Source organism: Mchenga conophoros, linkage group LG10 (assembly GCF_057382185.1).
Source record: "Mchenga conophoros isolate Kocher_MC1m ecotype Shallow Benthic linkage group LG10, M_conophoros_male_GT1.1, whole genome shotgun sequence".
Taxonomy (NCBI): domain Eukaryota; kingdom Metazoa; phylum Chordata; class Actinopteri; order Cichliformes; family Cichlidae; genus Mchenga; species Mchenga conophoros.
In genome coordinates, this window is record NC_140535.1 from 2,724,108 (window position 1) to 2,744,493 (window position 20,386).

Consider the following 20,386-nt stretch of genomic DNA (forward strand, 5'->3'; position numbering starts at 1 on the left):
TGAATGCAAAACCCTGAGGCAGGTTGGCCACAGCAGCAGAAGACCACACGGGGTGCCGTGCTGTCAGCAAAGAACAGGAAACCAAGGGTACAATTTGCGCAGGCTCACAAAAACATAGCCTAGTCTCAATTTCTGCAACCACGTGTGGATGTGGAAGTTAGTATAAATAACACGGCAGCATGAATCCACTCCGTCTTGTATGGTTCAGGCAGCTGGTGGGGATGTAACGTTGTGTGGGATAGTTTGTTAACACTTTGGCATCGTTTAAATGCCCGAACCCATCTGGGCATTGTTGCTGCCCAGCCTTTATCACCACAGTGTATCCATGTTGATAATTCACCGTGCTACAAAGCTCATGTCATGTCTAACTGATTTCTTGACAATGAGTTCACTGCACTCAGCCTTCACAGTCAATCCATTAGAGCCCCGTGGTGCTGTGGTGGAACATGTGCAGTAACTGTGAGAGGAGTTATAAAATCTCTGAGAAATGTTTCCAACACTTCACTGGTGTGAAGAATTAATGGAGTTCTGAAGGCCAAAGCAGTATTGGCAAAGAGTTCCTAATAAAGTGTCCAGTGAGCGCATTTCTGATGCAGATGTTTAAAGTAGCATAAAAGTTAAACAGCAAATCAGATGAACGGGTCACGTGATAGCCAGAACATCGACATCACCACAGTCTTAGTTATTCAATCAATATTTATTGCTTAACTCAGTATGTATAGTAGTTACAGTCCCTGCAAGGAAGTGACTGACGCTTTGCAGCAACAGTTAATCAGCCACTTTCTGCGCACACAGAGCAGAAAGACAAAAAACATCAGGAAGCAATTCATTAATCTCCTACAGCCCCACTGCTTACTGCACGACAGCAGTTAACGCTTGCAGGCTGTAAGAAGCTGAGCTCGATTTAAAACAATCAGTTTCCCTCTATTCCTCTCCTCAGAGTTGGAAGGTGCTTCTGTCTGAATGATTATTTTCTCGGCCTTTTCTTTCTATGATTTTCTCTTTTATTTGTTTTTAAACAGACAACAGTCAGTGACGGTGGATTAAAGCAGATCGTGTAATTATGAATACAAAGACACCCACGCAGGATCCGCAGAAGAGAATTATTGTGAAGAGCAAGAGTGTTTTAATATCTCAGGTAGTCGAATATTGTAAACAACCCAGTCAACAGATATGTTAAGTGCATAGGCTTATTGATTATAGAAACTGCTGATGATGCAGAAACACAGTGGTATGCTTGCCTGATCAGAGCCAATCCAACAGGTCACCACAGACACTCAGGCCCACTTGTCTGATAGCGGCTGCAGCCAAAGTCATGTCAAGCTGAGGAACAAGACTCGAGCAGCTGGGACATCATTCACAGAATAACTGTAAGGCAACCATTCAGCTCTCTGAGCAGAATAACAAACAGTAGTTAACATGATGTACAGAAACAAGCTGCTCACAGGAGGACAAAAAATACAATCATTAGCTGGATTTAAAAAAAAAAAAAATCAGCAGCCACAAGACCTGGTTGCTGTCATAGGTGTTCACACTTTTCTTTTGTTCATGTGCACATCTTTTAGAAACACGTAAAATGACAGAGCAGTTCATGCTATTGAAATGTAAGGAAGGATCCGTTTTATTAGCACAAGTATGGCCGCGTGTCTCGCTGCGGTCCCTGGATAAAGCTTCAGTTCCCTTTCGACACAACAACAACTCTGCTGAGAACGGTAGTGTACAACAGGAGACAGTTGCATATGATTCGAAAACACCCTGCTTCTTTTTTGAAATTGACAACCAAGGCAGAAATTTTTAGTCTTACACATGTCATGAACACACTGGATCTAGCTTTATTTGGGAATATCATCGAGTAATAAACAAATGATTTCATATTAGTGTCAACAAGTAGTCATGCTGCTCCCACGTACAGCAGTCTTGCAGTGAAACGATCGTCTCCCTTTGTGAATGAACTACAGTCTCTTGCACAAGAGTTGCTCCTGTCATTGCACTTTAATTTAAAAGGTACTAAAAACTGTGCAAATCATACAAACACCACTCGGCTCTTCGTCTTTGGTCCTGTTGAGTCACCGTAGGCAACTTACGGTTTACAGCAGGGAGAGTTTTGAATCCGCCCTCAGCTTTCAGTGAGGTAAAGAGTGATGGCGCGCGGCGGTCCCTTCTGTCCATAACACAGCCGTAAAAGCACTTAAAGATTTTGAAATGTTGCATAAAATCAAATAAAAAGGACTAATCTCTGAAATCAATCCAGGCCAGGATCATCCACACATGCACACGCTTGCTGTTGGTGGCTTCTTATTTGAAGCCTTAAAATATCACTTTTTTTTGTTGCCCATCCACAGTGCAGCAGCCCCAGTATGCAGGTCAGCCATTAGAGGGGAGTAGGTTAGCCAAGATGTTTGCCAGTGCAATTTGAGGTGGAGGTGATGATGGTAGTTGAAGTGGTAGGGACTGAGGTCAAGGTGAGCGAGGGACAGTGGGGGGGTCACGCATGTGGCTCCCCCACAGAGGTAGAGCCGTTGGCTTTACTCTTACTCTTACTCTTGCGGTTGAGCATGCGGCTGAGCGTGGCTGTTCGGCTCGCTCGCTCCACTGCGGCCGGAGACTCCAGGTAAACCAGGTCATTGTGTGACTGGCTCATCCCCGGGTCTTTGCGCTGGTGACGACGTCGGAAGAAGAGCTTGGCGCTCTTCTGCAGGAAGCTGCCTGTGGCAAAGAAGAGGAAAGGAAGCAGCCTGAGACGTGGATAGTGTCAAAGTGACACCACTCAAGGAGACGTCATTACTACAGATAAAAAACAGGCACGAGTAGTATTGGCCTAAGCAGTAATGGAAAAACTCATTTAAAATAAACAAATCAAAAGCTAAAGCAGCAGTGGTACAGAATCGGTGTTAGTTGGAAACTGTTACTGTGAAACACTTGCTGTGGATTGGATGAAAAATGTGGCTTAAATAGCAGCAGAGCTGTAATATTGTGTTTAATCACCAGCTAACACATACTAATCTGTACCAACAGAGAGCAGCCTCATAGTCCAGCCTGGCTACAAGCACCATTCCTCTGCTTCCACACTTAAGGAGCTCCTGTGTTATCCTCAGTATCAGTGGATTAGTTTAGTCAGTACAAAACAATAGAAACTCTAAATAGTATCAAAACAAATAAATGACAAAGAAAAAAGGAGGCATTCGTGTCCTCAATTTGTAGCACACTCCTAAAGAAGAACGCAGAACAGCATCAGATCTTCTCTAGATGCTTTTGGACCAAACACGAGGGGAACCGCCCACTGGAGGGAGCGACCCTCAGAGCCTTCGTTCTGTGTGCAATAGGACCTCTAAAAATGTGTGACACGTCGCACAACAAAAGCTACAAATGACTGAGGGCGTTGTAATCAGAGATGTGTGTTTGCCGGGTTTCAGTGGTAGCGTGTCAGGCGCTAAAACTGATAAGCTCAACGGTTACAACCAGCCTGAGGAGGAGGAGGGGCTCGCAGTGGCGCTCTTCACCTGCTATGATTCTGCAGCGTCACAGCCAAACGGTGGAGCTGTGTGTGTGCTGCTCTGACACACAGTCTGTCAGGTGTTGTATTTTCTTGTCAGCTTCTACATTTCCGCTGCACATTGCTCCATCGTGTGTGGATGCCTCAGGCAGCAGTTTCAGAGGAAATACGGGCAAACTTGCTCTTCAGCGAGTAAACATCTTCTTGCGTTTCCTCTAAACTTCAGTTTGTCCATTTTTTTTTACTGAAGCAGCAGTTAGCATGTTATAGCTATGTGTTACTTATACAGCTGACGTTTTTTACTCAAAGTTTCCTCTTGTGACAGAGAGTGAAGTGAAGGCGATACAAAAAGGTTTCTAAGAGCTTTTATGGTTTAAAGACACGAAATACTGGAGAACTCCTACATGGCTTAAAGAGTTATGATCAAGTTCCTGTGGTCCGAAAGCACCTGCCAAGTGACTAATATTTCATATTGCAAGTGAAATAAATACCGAAACATTCACGGCACTTCATCTGTGTTGTACAGCCACAAATAAAAGACAGTCGCTGCTCAGAAAAAATTAAAGGAACACTTTTTAACCAGAATAAGTTAAATAATTCAGCTTAACTTCTGGGATATTGATCTGGTCAGGAAATGAAGTTAACAGAGCACAAGACGGGCAACAATGAGACAGCCCCCATTTCTACCAGTGATGGGTCCAGATCTGGGAGGAGATCCCCGGGACACCATCCATCACCTCATTAGGAGCCCTGAAGTTGTCAGTCATGCCTACAAACACAAGGGGGCGCCATACAAATGACTGAGGACCATTTTGAGTCGTTCCAGTCTTCGATTTTTGGGCCGTCTTTGAATTGGTTGATCATTTTCAGTTTCATCAAACGATGCGGCACCCTTTCATCCCTAACACATTACCCAGTGTCACTAAAGATATCAGCATGATTTTTTTCTCCAATCAGAGCTGATGTTTTTTCAAAGTATTCCTTTAATTTTGTGAGCTTTTTTTTTGCAAACTGATTTTAGAGGAACTACAAAAGTGAATCTCACCTTGTAGAAAAACACTGTTATCTATTCTACTGCTAACAGAAACTACAGCGATTAGAATACCAAGAATACTACAAGTAACTCATGAAGTAACTTACTCATACAATGTGTGCTTAGCACTGCTTTCCTCTAAGGTGGCAGTGACGACAGTTCGGAAAGGAAAGGTTCAAAGAGTAGAGGGGAAGCAGAAAGGAGAACACAAAGAGAGAGTGCATAACGAAGGAGTGGCTAACAAACCCCAAACAGCCAAAACAGATCAAGTTCTGCTTGTAAAGGCATTATTTTCCTTTTCAGGATTGTAAGGTTTAATAATACTCCTGTGAAGATTAAAAATGCATCGAGAGGTTTCTCACCTCTGCTCTTCTTGCAGCTCGCCTCAGACACACACATGGACAGTGAAGCATTGTCTTGTTCCTCGCCAGTTTGGCTCTCCCAGTCCTCCGGAGGCCGCCCTTCAACTCTGGGACCTTCCGTGGGCTCCGACATCTCCGGAGGGGTACTAGTCCCCGATGCGATCGCTGTGGTCACATCCTGAGTAGAGCTGCTCTCTGACATTGATGCGTCCATTGCTGCAGCGTAACCTGCCATCATAGCCAGCTCATCATCCTGAGACAGAGGCGTCTGGGAAATAAATCACATTCCCATTAAAGCCATATTTGTTGTGGAGCTAGTGTGGAAAGCCCAGGCACAATGAAGGGTGCTAACAACATGAGAAGGCCCTCGCTGCTGCAGACAAGGCACGGGCTTCCATTTAAAATCCACTTCTCTCCTCTGACGTTATGAACCACAGGTTATGGAACAGATTAGCTTAAAAAGCACTCGAGGAATCTGAGTTCCAGAGTATCAAACATGCAAGATTGGCTCCAGCTGTGCTTTTGTGCTATTTAAGCTGAATTACATTAAGTGGAAAAAGTACAAGTACAAGGAGCTCATAATTACTTTGGCGATGCCCGAGATGATGATGGTACTCTTCTTCACCGGGGACTTGAGCTTCTGTTTAGCAGACTGGTGGAGTTGTCTTATGGCGGCTTCGGCCACAGGGTCTGTCCCATTGAGCATCAACAGCTCAGTGTCGGAGGAGGACAGGGCCTTACTCACAGTGCCCCCTAACATAGACACCTGCTCGGAGACGCGACGCTCCCCCAGCTTGGGCTTGTTGACCACGGCCTTCTGGGCAGGATCTGAGGAAGCAAGAACGTCTCACTGTAGTTTCATTCATGTAAAGGACTTTCAGAACATTCATTTTTGTCAAATTATGAAAATGACCGAGTTGAGTTGCCAACTAACCAGCATCTAAAAAGCTGACTGGGGAACTGTGCTACTCTAACTTCCCTCTATTCAAAAAACAAACAAAAACTCCTGAAGCAACTCTAACAGGATCATTTATTATACAATACAGCTGTGTAAGGAATGTGCAGCGGCCTCACAGTTTCCAGGGCTTTACCTATATTGAGTGGGAGTGGTCGACCCGGCTTGCTCTTCACCGCTGTGATCGTGGTAACCACTGTGCCACAGGGCATGACCGTGCGGTCCATCTCCACCCTCTTATTAGAGGCTGGGGTAGGAGGTTGCCAAGACCTCACCTCACTCGGCTCCAGGTAGGTAAACTGAAACACACGATTCAAGTTACTACCCAAACTACGTGTAAATGAAAACAAGAGACACATGGAAGGAATTCATCGAAATCTGGTGATATTAAAGGAAAACATGCGATAGAAAATGAGCTTTTTAGGTCTTACGTCAGTAGTCAGTGATCCGGTCACTACATCTTTGGTCACGAGTTCAAATGTACGCTGTCCTTTGGGGTGCTTCTTCACAAGATCAAAAGGCACCAACACCTGACCAAGTAAGGAATCTGAGACAGAAAACAGCTGATTTAGCCTGCTACACAGAAACACGCGCTACGAGAGGCACAACGTGTGAACTACGTTAGTGGTGTGTGATACTGCATGTGTTGGTATCGATCCGATACCAAGTCAATACGGGCCAGTATCGCTGATACATCTCAATTCATTCTCATGACCTTCAGTGTTTTTTGTGACGTTTCCTTTTTTATTATTAAACAGTTAAAACTCAGGACATAATTACGACAAAGTTTATAATTAAATAGAAAATGCTTTATTATTGATTTTTTTAAAGAAAAATCTGAAATAAAAAGTGCTCGCAAACCGCTAAACAAAGTAAAACAAACAAGTACTGTTGAGAAACTATAATACAAAAATTACAATTAAAATCCTCAACAACCGGTAAAAACATACATGTTTGTAAACAACTTAACAACCCCCAAAGTCACGTCACGTGACAGCGCAACATCGAAACACAAGAGGGGGGAGGGCGAGCAAAGCGGGCCTGCTCTGCGCTGACACGGGAGCGGCGAGTGCGGCGACCTGGCTGTTTCCTCTTTGTCGAAACCACAGCATCGCAAACAAGAGCGGAACTTAAAGTAAAGAATCGATCTCACCAGGCTGGTATCGATCCGATACTGATGCCGACTTGGTATCGATACAGTCGATACTTGGATCACTAAACTACATGACTCTTCATTACAGTAAATGCAACACAAGCATCGACAGGTAAGTGGCCACGGCAGAGTTTTTCTTACTCTCTGGAGGATGTCCATCGTTCGTCAACAGAATATTGAGCTCCTTCGATCGTCCATTCAGTTCACTGGTGAGAGAAGAATATTTTACATGTATGTGAACGGTGTTGTTCATCAGAACCACCTGCGGTGGAGTCAGCGTTCACACTTACAAAATAAACGGCTGGTCCCAGGCAGGACTCGTCGTGTTCTTCGAAACAGAAGTGTTGAACCTCTGAGGAGGATCATCTAACTGCAGCACACACAGAGGGTTCATGCTGCCTGCGAACACAAAGTGTCATCCAAGAGCTGACTTTAAAGCTTTCTTTCTTTCTTTTTTGTGGTCAGCCACTTCCACTCCCTCACTCTAATGGATAAACACGGGATCACTTCACAGAGTATATATGATGAATTATGCAGAGATTAGAGGAGGCTAAATGAGCACACATTTTCTTAAGCACTTATATGAATTTTAGTGGCCACAAGCTGTGAATCAGAAGCCTCACAGATAAGATTCAGTGCTTTACAATACAAATTATTAAACAACACTTAAAACAATACAAATGAATAAAACGACATAAAAGCCTGCACGACCGTGAACACCCGGCAGACAGTGACTGATTTTCAATAAAAGGAAGGAAGATGTATATAGTGAAGTGTCAAGTGCTGTGTCATGTCTCTGCTGTGCAATATGGAGTCAGACCGAACGCTTTCGGGGACGTCTGCAGCCCCGACAACTGCTGACTCACACTCAGAGAATGACTCATCACAGGAACTACCCAAACAAAGTTGTTGTGGGTGGTCTAAGACTTCATTACTGGACAATCGTGTTAACAGCCTATCATCAGCACAATCTATCAAATGCTCTCTGGCCTCATACATGACCACACCCTGGCACTTTGTTTATGTGCAGGTCTGTACCACCACGCTGGGCGTTGTCTTACTGTTGTGGGTGTATTATTAATATACTGCCATCATTGTTTAGCTTTGACCAGTGGATTACCTAAAATGGAGGGGTGGGAGTGGGGGGGGCCTTGTCATGCAGCGTTGGCAAAGTAAATATCAGCCATGCTGGAAGCACAGTCCCACTGCTGCTGATTCATTACCAAAGTCAGCTACCCTCTAAACAACCTTCTCATTACATCGTCGTGGTAATGCAAATAAAGAGCGGGCAGTTAAACACTGCAAACAGTGCGTGCAGTCTGATGAAAGGAGCTAATTCAACTTTACAATAGATGTCTTTAAAAAAAGTCCTTTTGGTAAAAATACAAAGTCAACACGGCGGGTGTAGGATTCTTTGTTTGTGACATATATTGAAGCTCATGTTTCTCCGCAGCTTAGTGTGCAGGACCCAAGGTAAATATTATCTGTTAATAGAGCGCTTCTGAATGAGTTTACATAGCTGGTGCACAGATAACCAGCGCAGTTATTATTTTCTTATTACTACTTTGCTGACACTCCTGCTGATGACGCTAATGCTTTTAACATAACAGAACCTCTTTAGTTTTAGACACGCTGTACTTGGACCTAAATGTAGCCGTTAGCATAGGAAACATCATCAGCTTGAAAAATTCAGAATTAACATTAATTTATAAGCAGACGCACGACCGACCTGCAGCATCTTCCTCCTGGTTGAGTGTGACTCGGATGTTTTTCACCAGCAGCTTCCACTCATGGGCGCGTGGGGGCTTTGGGGGCGATACCACTTTATTCTGGCTTTCCTATTGGAGAGAGCATGCAGTGAGTACATACATAAACCTACAGCACAGATTTAGTGAGCGCAGCATTACGAGCAGTACTGGAAGCACGTAAACGAGCAGAGGCCTAAGTATGCTCGTGTCTTTAAACGAGAAGCGTCTTCATGTTTGAACAAGGACTCTCTGCAACACGACCCCGTTTCCACTTTCACATGTTGATCATTTGCATTGGCCTTTCTATGATCAGGGAGAATTTGCATCAGAAGCACCGCTGATGAATTTGCATTACAAACAGGCATCATCTACAGACAAAAGTGATTTGTTTTGGTCATTTAAATAGCAGCGTATCTGATGAGCTTAATGCTTAAATACCTTCAAAGCACTAGACTTATTTTAACCAGCATGCAAATCTATATGGTTGTTTTATATTACGGCTAAAACTGCCGGCTAATTGATCTTGAACATTTTAAATGTTACGCCACAAAGCGACTATTTAATTTCATAAACCACAAAATTCAAATCATCTGGAAACTTTGGGGTCCGATGACCAGATATATAAATGTCAATAATATCGACTTTTTTGATCAGAGGAAAGGAAATTCCTCTGATCAAAATAAGAGTTAATCCCACTGCCTCTCATGTAACTCACAACTATATTTGGACCAAAAAAGAAAACTTGTCATCCTGTATCAAGTAAGATCTAATCAGAAACACGTGAAACAGCATCATGTGATGGTGGGTTGTGAATAATAACCTTCAGTGAATCAATGCTGCTTTAGATGAGCATTATTTAAGGTTGCAACAAGAAGCAGTAAGAGCGCAAACCACAGCCAAGGAACTGGCCCTCTGGGCAGCATTACTTTTAAAGGAATCATAATGTATTTTGTGTATCTTCATACTTCTTTGTTATTTATTTTTTAAACTTTTATAGAGCTTTTAGTGCAGTAAAAGTCAGATAATGGCAACGTGCATGACGTTTATTGATCATACAAACATTATGTATGAGTAGGTTATGAATAACTACTGATTTGCAAATAACTGGACATAAATATAAAACATTATACTACAGCATATTTCAACCTAACCAGGCAGCTCGTTCTCTTGACACTTCTGTCTTTAACACACCTTGGTTCAGCTTGAAAGAAAGGCAGGCGTGGAATGTAAACATGAGATCAGGGGTGAAACGTGACACTGAGATGCAAACTATAATGTGATATTTCAAATCTCAATATACTGGTATCATTTTCTAAACTTACTGATACAAACACAAGCAGTAGTTTCTAAAGATAAAAGACATTTTACGACAGTTTGAAAAGGTCACAGGTCATATTTAGAAAGCTCATACATGCCTATATGTTCTGAATATAACAACTGCTTTAAGAAACATAGTTTTAAGTAGCATAATTGTCACTTTGACCCTAAAGGAGAGGTCAGAGTTCAAACACCACACTTGTAGGAATCGTAATTTCTAAGATGAATTCTCCACTAACAAATCATAAAATTGTTTTGTGTGAGTCTGGAGCGTTCGCACGACCCCCTCTACACCCCGGCTGTCACGTTTACGGACAAACTGACACAAACACCCCTCTCTGGTGGAAGTAATTATGAGTCTGGCAGCCTTACATCAGACGTGACTCGTTCGCTCACCTTGACCTCTGAGGCCTGAGCAGGCCTGCAGCTCAGCAGCACAGAGGGATGCGACACACACAAAAGCTGCTTCAGCTGCTCCTTTATGGCTGCATTGTCCTGACAGAAAGAGATTATACCTCATATTAATCGAGTAAAACTAGAAATGTAAAGTTCTATTTGGTGATAAAACAAATGTCAATTCTTTTAATTCCATTTTTATTGGTTTCTAAATGGTTCGACTACTGTTTGATAATGAAACTAATGAATCTTCCTCTCCACGTCCTCGTTTGCGTGACTAAACACGTTGATGTAACAAAAGAACATGAAGAAATAAACAAAGTGATTTCTATGAAGGCTGTCTGTCACACAATTTCTTTATATTTTGGTACAGCGAAACATTTCTTCCCATGTTAGTGTGTGGCGCATCCTTTGGTTAGGTTTATACATCTGCGATTCTGCTGCTTTAAGATTACCTGAGTGAAACCGGGCATCACCTGAAGCTCCTCCACCTCTAGATGAGACACGTCCCAGCTTACCTTGACCTTATCTTCAGATTCCTGCATGTGTAGATGAAGCTGGGGAAGAGAAAATAAAGAGCTGCCCTATGACTCATCCAGTACTCATCAAATTCACAGAAAGATGAACTAAAACTGATTCTCTGGAGATGAAGCGATACACCAAACAAGGAGCAGCTCAGTATGTGAGGTGGGCGTGGAGGAACGAAATCAGCGCAGTGTTTCCCGCATATTTGTGTTTCAGCCGGTGGTGAGTGGGTGGTGTGCATACCTACGCTTTGTGAAAGGGGTCATATTATGCAAAATCCACTTTTGCATTTTTTAAACATAATTTGCAGTTCTCCAGACTAAAGAGGCATCGAGGATGCTCCGTTTGCAGTTTTCCCTTTCTCCTTGGATCGCAGCGTCTCCCTCAATGAGCCCATCAGATTTGCAGCGGGTTATGATAAGCAACCTCAATGCTCCTCTCCAACCCTCGGTAATAATTCAAATATATCTGAATGCAACCAAGTCCCCAATAAAGCTTCTATTTTTCTGTTTGTCTTATCACAAATAGTACAACTCGAACAACAATGAAGCTGTGAGACAAACTCGCCCTATTAGGATGAAAGTATCACTTTTAAGCCATTTCAAAGCGGTCTGTACATACTTATGTTGCCATGCAACTACATGACCATACTCGGAAGTTAAAAAGAACAGCTGTTCTGGGATTTTTAATGTGCAAAACAGGTGCTCACAGGAAAAAAAGCCACAGCATGTGATCAAATAGTCTTTCCTGTTCCTAACATGGTGAAATGACATGAACTACGTACATAATAAGAGACAGTCAAATGTTCACAATTCTGAGAAAAAGAAAAAGTCCCTCAGTGCTTCCTTTCTTATCTGTTAGTGGAAAAAAGGGAAGGAGAAAATGCTGTTCCCAAAGCGCCATCATTCGATTCACAAAAACAAACAACACGACTGACAAGGAACACATCTCGTACCTTTTATCTTTTGAAATGTTATTGATGCGTTAAATACTAATCACCACTCGCCAATCTGCTAATCTATATTTCTTTATTTCAATTTCAGCCTCAGATCAAAGTGGTGCTTTTCACCTATTTGTCCTTGTTCATACAGCCTACATAACAAAGTTAAGCAGCCTGTTATAAATGCATAACTCTTTGTGAATTCTCCTTTATACGTTTTACTTCAAAACATGTTCCAAGAAAAGCTTTTTAAGGAAGAGGTGTTTTATCTGCTGAGTGATCAACTGAATGCACTGTTCTTACTGGCTGCTTTCCATCACTCATCAGACCTCTTCTGGAAAGGGGTGTGGCCTGCAGCAGTACTCTTGAATATAAACAACCTGCTACCTTATACCAGCGGCACAAAGTACAGAACAGTTCAATTGTTAAGTGCATTGTGACAAATGAATAACTGAAACACATATTTAGCTGCCTTCTCTGTCTCACTGCAGTCTGCAGCTGGCTCTCTTATGACCGGCAGACTTTACAGGGTGAGATTACCATGAAAAGCATAAAAATATTTTTGGTTTATTATGAAACTGTAGCAGGCAGAGATGATAATGGGAAACACTGCTTGTAGGATTTTAGTCCCTTACCTGAACGTAAATAACATACAATCAGTGTGTTACGCTGACACCACTAATGACAACATTAGACCAAGTTTTTGTTCATTTATTGACTAACAAAAGAGAAATGCTACTTGCTTAAGAAAACTAGGGACTCTTTTCCACATCTTGAATACATTATTCTGTTAACCTTTTCCAAACTGAAGTCTTTGGATGCGATTACATTTCTAATGGGATTCATATGGCCAGTGTGATGTGAAATCAGGAGTAAGGAATGATTTCCCAGAGCACGCTGTAATTAGAATGTGATGCTTTTTGCTGGTTGTATAACACTAACTACACAAATGCAAATCTGAAGTGAAGGAATAATCTCTGCTTTTGAAATGAAGCCATGCCAGCTCCATATAGGCAAAAGTACAAAGGTGTGACATCACACTCCATCTACTACAGATCATCACTGGTGAGTTTTTCATTATGAGGCGTGTCATACTGCCGTGTCCCTCATCAGGTCACGTGATACAGTAGTGCATTTAAAGACAAAGTACACTCAGCAGCACACCTTAATCTAGTGACCGTGTTATTATGTCCATTAAATGCCTCTGTCCCACATGCCCATGCACTCCTATCATGAGCCACGAGTATTCTAGCTTGGATCTGAGTCAAAAGCTAAAAAACGCTCCAGTGGACGGATGGGAACATTTGAATAAGCTCTCTGATTTTTCCAGACTAAGCTGAAACAGTGGGAGTGAAAAAGACAGACAAAAGGCTTCCTTTATGTCCCTGAAACAACGACTAACCCACGACCAAAACAAAACCTCCTCAACACCTGACTTTAGCTTCCAAACCTCTCACACTCAGGTTGTATTTATAGCACAATTACCTCAATGGAAGAGCACGTTAATTAGGTTACAAATAGCCTTAATACAGTTGTATTAGCTTACATAGACACAAGCAGTTTTTGCATTTCTGAACATGTAAATATGAACCTAAAAGCAGGAGAAAGCCTCCGGACACGACCCATTACACATGCCAACATATCAACTTTGGCTCCAATTTATTTCAAAATGCTAGAGGAGCGTTAGGAAAGGCTGAAGGTGAGCTGCAGGACTCCATTTAAGAGATCAACGCAGACAGTTTTGATAATGACAAATCAAGCAAATCACTGCAATTTCCAGGTACAAACAAGGGAGTCTTATTTGGATCATAACTTCATCAGTTCTATATGGAAACAGGCCTCAAAGGGATGTTAATGAGCTGTTTGGGACATCTGCCAAGGAAGGAAAGATACCCCAACCATTTAATCTAATACTGCTGCCTGCAGTGAGCCAATGCTGGGCAGCACATCATGTTCAGTAAAAGCTCCCATTAAACTAAATCACTACGACTTCCAACGGATTTAACTCTACAGTCTAACTGTTACAGACATATTCTACAAAAGGAAATCAACAGTGTTATTTTCCTTGCAGTCTAAGACTTCACAAATTTAAGAGTATTTACCTGCAGCTCCAATGGAGCTATACACACAGTATATTTACAAGGATCTGCTGTAGCCATGGCTGTCGATGCAGTGCTCAGAGAGAACTGAAGCTTCTCCCCAACCACACAGCAGGAAGCGGCCTGTTAGGAGGACAAGGTGAGGCATTAGTTTAAAGTAAAACTCCAGAGAATCCTGGAGTTAAGGCAGTGACAGCATTTGCATGCTACTCATGTGGTTATACCATTTTAATGCAATTCAAATAGAAAGTAAGCCCAGAATTTTCACTGAACTAAAAGGTGCTGTATGTGAATGCATGTGTGATGCTTCATTGATAATGCATTCATGTGGTTTACTTTAAACCAGAATTATTGCCTTGCAGTTTGCATCAACCAAGCTGAAGTTTACATATCTGTCCAAATCTGTGTAATTCTCCACATCAATATCTCACCAAGTATGACCTCGCCTTCTGCTCCTGAGCTATGAGGTTCAAATAGGACCCCAAAGTGCTTCTGCAAAACATCATAAAATATCTCTTTACATCCATCCATCTTCCTAAGAGCTCATTCAATCCATGTTTGAGATTTGGCCATAGCATATTCCATCTGACTTTGGGTGACAAGCAGGGTACACCCTGGACACGTCAGCATATCCAATCCGATCAAATACATGCAAATGCTACACAGAAAAGCTTCTGTGTGCTTTGTGACATGATCTTTAACTATCAAAATCAAATTAGTCAATTGTTAAGTCGACGTTAGAGGATAAAGGTAAGACGAGACAAACCAAAAGTATAATCTCAGCAGCAGTTGCCAGTGATGGGCAGAAGTCCCAGTTAAACCAGAGCAATGTGCTAACATACTGACTTTGCATAAAACTGACCCAAAACTGGCATTTGTTTCAGGACAACTTCACTTTGAACTCTGAAAGGAAGGAAAAGAAGAACAACTCTGATAGATCCCAAAGGCATCAAGCAGTATAATTATCTGTGATCTCTAGTCGAATGAATGACATGCAACCTGAACTGAGTATCAGAGGTAGTTTAAGCTTTAGAAACATATTTACTCAGCAAATTAACTCTGATTTCAGCAAAGACTGCATGTCTTTGACATAAGAACAGTATTAGAGGAAAGCTAAACATAACCATAGGTGCTGGTGTATTTCTGGCTGCCTGCTCCTCCTTAGTGCTGAGCGTGACAGCTTTATAAGCTTCTTACACACACACAACACACACACAGTGTGTGGTAAAAATAAACCTCTGCTCATTAAACTCCCTAGACTCCATAGAGTACCTGGTATTTTGGTCTATATCTCAACGATCACAAAGAAAGGAGTGAGTTTGCATTTAATCTCTGCAAAGCCACAAAAGTAGTGAGCAGTGTGTCCCTGTCTGACCTCCCAAGTTACAGTTTCTAGTTATACTTTCTAACACAGGTTGGCAAAAATGGGCAAACACTCTGACTAATAAGTGCATCATGGTTTATTCAAGTATAGTTTACGGTAATTAACAACCATATTTGCTGCTGATAAAATATTAAGTAGATTAGTTTGTCAACATTTAAATTTACTGAGAAAAGCCTGTAGTAACGTTGGAAAGTCGACAAGTCAGTGCTTGTCTGCCAAAAACATTGCAAAGGTGTTTTCCAATGTGAGAATATGGAGTGAGTACCTTGTTGCCGGCAGACTTCTGAAAGCTGGAGACCCTGCTAAGCGTGAGATCTGAAGCCTCGAGACCATCCTCTTCAAATGCCAGCAGAACAGCACCCTGACACGAGACAGGGCAGAAACTTTAAAACAACAAACACCTACTCAAAGTCTTGCAGACTCGGCGAAATGTTGCCAAGGAATCAAAATTATGTGGGCTTGCACGACATTGGCAGCGTCAATCCATAAGTAGGAAGGTGGAGAGTTTACACTACAGTGTCTCTAATATCAAACTGAGGGTTATGATTTAAAAAAAAAAGGGGGGGGGGGGGAATTTCTTTACAGCACACAAGAGGAGATTTTATAACCTTGTCGCATTATATGCTACACTTTTATTGAAGTCACCTGCCCCACAGTACAGCATTGGCTTGGTGGTCATGAGACTCACCTTTCGCTTCCTTGCTTCGTCATTCAAAGCTATGCACCAAGCTCTTCTCCACTGACTCTTCCAGCTTTTCAGTGACAGCGCCCATCCCAGCAGAGCGGCGGCTTCCTCCTCCTCTGTCGCAGCATTGTCCCCTTCTGCTGCTCCCTGCTTATTTCCTATAAGTCTATGTTGGAAATACTGTACGAAATACAGTATAAGAGTAACCAGGGAGGCGATAAACAACGTGACCATACATAGCCACTGCGGATCCTCCAACCCAAAATATGAACTGGAACTTTCTGGGTCGGACATTCTTCGGGAAAATGATCGATGATCTGAGTTTAACACACCGGTTCCTCTGGGAATTTTCCTGCCAACCTCATGTTATGTATTTAATTAAGGAACGGTGGAATCAATAAATTCAATCGCCCAAAAATGATAAGAAGACAAACATCCACCTCCAATACAAATTCTGCTTATCGTTATCCATGCTTCAGTGCTGCCATACAGGGCTTCCAAACTACGCAAGCTGGTTGTGGAAAGCTAAACCATTGTCAAAAAACTAAAGGTAGCCTGCGTACAAATAAACCTGCAGAATAGCCCACTCCTCCTCTCATTGAATACGATTGTTAGCTTAGTAAGCTAATTTTCGCTACGGCTCGTTAACTAGCTATTCTTCGTTAGCTACTAAGCCGTAAAAGTTTCCCAAAACGGACTTATGCCCGAGCTTCGTGCTCATACTCCAACAGACGATATCCAGATAAAGAGTAACATTCCCGGGAAAACATCCTGCAGGAGAAGAGTGCAGCCTGACCCGGTGGACTACTTTCAGTGTGGCTGTACAAAGTTATCGCTTCCAGACGGATATGTGGCACAAACTGTAACTCCCAGAATGCACAGCGACATTTGTGAGACGTTTGTTGTTGTCGAGACCTCGAGGGAACTAAAGCTTTTTTCCATGCTGAAGATGGAATTGGGCTTTTAGGATATTGTTTTTATTAGCATTAAGCTATTACACGATTAGATTAGTCCATGTTTAAGTCGAAATCAACGGAAAACAAATCCGAGCTGGTATTTTGAACTACACGACTTCCCGTAGCTCGTCCTGTTGTCCACCACTTCCTGTCTTGTTCTTAATCTGTTTGTAGTAGTAAACAATTAGCTAGCTTGCGTTTGATACAATGTATCAACGCTCAGTGAGCACGACTGTTATGTGGAGGTTGCGTATTATCGATTAAAACCCTGTTTTGTATTTTAATATACAATAACACACTGGATTAGATATTTCACGCCGATTTGTGAATGTAAACAGTATACCTTCGTCATCTACCGTGGTCTAGCTGCTACACAGTAGCTATCGTCGCTGAACTCGACTCCTGCTCTTCGTTAACAGACGTAACTAGACATTCGCGATGAATTGTCGCTCGGAAGTTCTTGAAGTAACTGTGGAGGCGAGACAGGTTGAAGAAGCTATGTTAGCTTTGCTGCACACAATTTTGCTGCACCGGAGCACCGGGAAATTTCACTACAAAAAGGAAGGCACCTACTCCATCGGCACTGTGGGCACACAGGACATCGACTGTGACTTCATAGATTTCACCTTTGTCAGGGTGTCCTCAGAGGAGCTGGACAGGATGATCAGGAAAGCGGTGTCTGAATTCAAGGTGATTGTCTGTTTTAACGCGTGATTTCTGACTCTCGTGTTGTGAGGCCTGTACTTTCAGCTGTGCTTTTGTTGCAGGATGCTTTGAGCAACTCGGGCAGCGACGGCATGGGACAGATCTCCCTGGAGTTCTACCAGAAAAAGAAGTCTCGCTGGCCTTTTTCTGACGAGTGCATTCCTTGGGAAGTGTGGAGCATCAAGGTGAATGTGGTCAACCTGGCCAATGAGCAGGAGAGACAGATCTGCAGGGAGAAAGTGGGTGAGAAGCTGGGTGAGAAGGTGATCAACGTCGTTGAGGTCATAAATCGCCACGAATACCTGCCAAAGATGCCCACCCAGTCAGAAGTGGACAATGTGTTTGACACCACTCTTAAAGATGTTCAGCCATACCTTTACAAAATCACATACCAGATCACTGACTCGCTGGGCACTTCTGTTAGCACCACTATGAGAAGGCTGATTAAGGATACACTAGCATTGTGAGAGAAAATATTTATGGTGTGGATCTTTCATATGTTTATGGTCCTGCTGTCATTTCTTTTCTATGTTTTGTCAGCTATACGGCGGAACAACGAGGCAGTGTCAGTATAATGGTGTTCTAATGTCTTTGTTGTGCTTCTGGTATCATTTGTACCTTAAGAGACTGAATTATGTAATCTTCATTTTAACAATCTCTTGCTTGTGCAAGCTTTCCCTTTTCTCTCATACACACTAGCAAATAACCGTGTTTATCAGTTTGGTTCCTTAAAATGTTCTCTTCTTGATAATGTCATCAGTGCATTACTGTAAATTTTGAATAACAATAAATGTTTACTTTAATTACAGCCACAGCTCTTGACGCAAAACATTGCTTCCATATTATCACGCTGGATCAGTGTAAAACGTTTTATGCAAAAGATCTGGCAGAGTTTGGGAACAGATTTCCTCATCTGTGTGAAAACTTCCTCTCTGCACAGTTTCATGGAGAGTATGACCTTCCACATGGGGAAGGACAGGATTTCCAGTTTGCCACTTTTCCAAATTAAAGCAAACACTTCCTAAGTTCACTCCCTTGTTTCCAGCCAGAAACTGCCACCATGGCCTGCACTTTAAAAAACATCCCTCTGTTTTCAGGATAGTCTGCTTGCCAAGAGGAAAACAACATGTGTGTGAATACATTAGGTCAACATGTACATTGGGTATAATTATCTGCTCTCTAGTTTGAGGGGACAAGGTGTAGAACATATTCAAAAGCATTAATCACTGAATCCCTGTACAGTACTGTGAAAGTATTTGGCCTCAGTTTTTAAATGATGATTTCATTTATTAAGGGGAAAAAATCAACATACCTGGTCCCATGTGAAAGAGTAATTGCTCCTTCTTGCCTCATATTGAATCAATTAACTGTAATTAGCCACATTTTTGGGAAAAGTGAGTTCAACTTCAGTGTCCACACCCGGGTCTGTTCAATCTAGAAATCGCTGGAAGATTTGCATCCGTTACGTCTTCCATAAAACAAACACAGTATTTCATAAAAAGAACATCACACCAACAGTCAAACATGGTGGTAGTGTGATGGTCTGAGGTTGCATTAGTGCTTCAGGACTTGGATACCTTGCCATGAATTTGTGTTCTGCAAGCTTAAGCACAAGTGGGTTATCAAGCTGGAAAAAGATCCAAAAAACGTCAACAAGTCTGAAAAAAATAAAAAATCTTGCTGTTCATGCTCATAACCAATCCAGTGTGGCTGAAACAAAACAATTCTGCAAAGAAGTGTCAAAAATTCCTCCATAGTGATGTGAAAAACTCATCAAAAGTCACGGCAAACATTTGGTTGCAGTTCCTGCCACCAAGGGTGGCACAACCAGTTATTAGTTTAGGAAGCAATTATTTTTTTCACACAGTGACAGGTAGGTTTGGATAGCTTTTTTTTTTTTAAAGCATTACAAATATCACTTAAATACATTTTGTATTTACTCAGACTGTCTTTGTCTAATATTCAAAATTGTTTGATGATCTCAAAATCTTGTAAATGTGACATATGTTAGAAACTAAAATCAGGAAAGGGCCACCTACTTGCTTTTAAGTTGAGGTTTTGTGCAGTAAATAAATATCAGAATTCCCAACTTCATTGCGTTGGTAATGCTGAAAGTACTGCAGTGATGAGCGGATCAATCAGTCAGCCAGTTGGCAGACAAGTAATTTGCAATACCTATGAGTTTTCTCAAACATTTCCACTCCTGGCTTGTCAAATGGCCAAACAACGACCTGTGCTCTAGTTTTGTAGCATTTGACTGAATCTGAGCAGAGAATATAGCCCTCTACACGTCTGTCAGCAGTCACAATAAAAGCTAGTGATGTGGTTCTACTGGCAGCCATATATACCCCTGCCACAACATATGTTTGACAGGTTATGTGGTATGTTTCAGATCAAGAGCTGTTTCTCATCTTCCCATTATATTTCTATTCCCATCATTTTGCTCCACGATAATCTCATGAGTCCAAAGAATTTTTTTTTATTTTGGTTTTTTTAGAAGTCTGCAAGAACGTTCGCATGTTTTCTGACAAAGTTAATCCGGCCTTCCTGGTCTTGAGTGTACTTTGACAAAGATACGCACACCTTCTCAAGAGTTTTCCAGACTTGGTTAGATGTGAAGAAGTTTTTCCAAAGT

The 20,386-nt window shown here is 42.1% G+C and overlaps 2 protein-coding genes across 3 annotated transcripts; one reads left to right on the plus strand and one right to left on the minus strand.

Annotated features, from left to right (window-relative positions):
* Window positions 1-680: 680 nt before the first annotated feature.
* Window positions 681-17,189, minus strand: c2cd2 (C2 calcium dependent domain containing 2). Of its 2 annotated transcripts, XM_085288169.1 has the most exons (14): window positions 16,094-17,189; window positions 15,671-15,766; window positions 14,025-14,144; window positions 10,913-11,014; window positions 10,458-10,556; window positions 8,726-8,834; window positions 7,287-7,395; window positions 7,138-7,202; window positions 6,275-6,390; window positions 5,980-6,142; window positions 5,475-5,716; window positions 4,889-5,156; window positions 4,634-4,664; window positions 2,475-2,706 (listed from the first exon to the last, which is right to left on the minus strand). In XM_085288169.1, the coding sequence occupies exons 1-14, from the start codon at window positions 16,382-16,384 to the stop codon at window positions 2,622-2,624; spliced, it is 1,896 nt and encodes a 631-aa protein (XP_085144295.1). In that variant the 5' UTR covers window positions 16,385-17,189; the 3' UTR covers window positions 2,475-2,621. The 2 variants fall into 2 exon arrangements, with proteins under 2 accessions (XP_085144294.1, XP_085144295.1); XM_085288168.1 differs by lacking the exon at window positions 4,634-4,664 and having other exon boundaries at window positions 681-2,706; window positions 16,094-17,183.
* On the plus strand, window positions 16,990-18,559 carry atg101 (autophagy related 101). Its single transcript, XM_085288170.1, has 2 exons — window positions 16,990-17,736; window positions 17,814-18,559. The coding sequence occupies exons 1-2, from the start codon at window positions 17,485-17,487 to the stop codon at window positions 18,216-18,218; spliced, it is 657 nt and encodes a 218-aa protein (XP_085144296.1). The 5' UTR covers window positions 16,990-17,484; the 3' UTR covers window positions 18,219-18,559.
* Window positions 18,560-20,386: the final 1,827 nt, after the last annotated feature.

Excerpts from the sequence above, each read along its gene's own strand:
- c2cd2 (XM_085288168.1), bottom strand. The coding sequence starts at position 16,384 with ATGTCCGACCCAGAAAGTTCCAGTTCATATTTTGGGTTGGAGGATCCG. Across the intron at positions 14,145-15,670 it reads AGAAGTCTGCCGGCAACAAG|GCCGCTTCCTGCTGTGTGGT; the intron begins GTACTCACTCCA and ends TCCTCCTAACAG. Across the intron at positions 2,707-4,888 it reads GAGCTGCAAGAAGAGCAGAG|GCAGCTTCCTGCAGAAGAGC; the intron begins GTGAGAAACCTC and ends TCTTTGCCACAG.
- atg101 (XM_085288170.1), top strand. The coding sequence starts at position 17,485 with ATGAATTGTCGCTCGGAAGTTCTTGAAGTAACTGTGGAGGCGAGACAG. Across the intron at positions 17,737-17,813 it reads AAGCGGTGTCTGAATTCAAG|GATGCTTTGAGCAACTCGGG; the intron begins GTGATTGTCTGT and ends CTTTTGTTGCAG.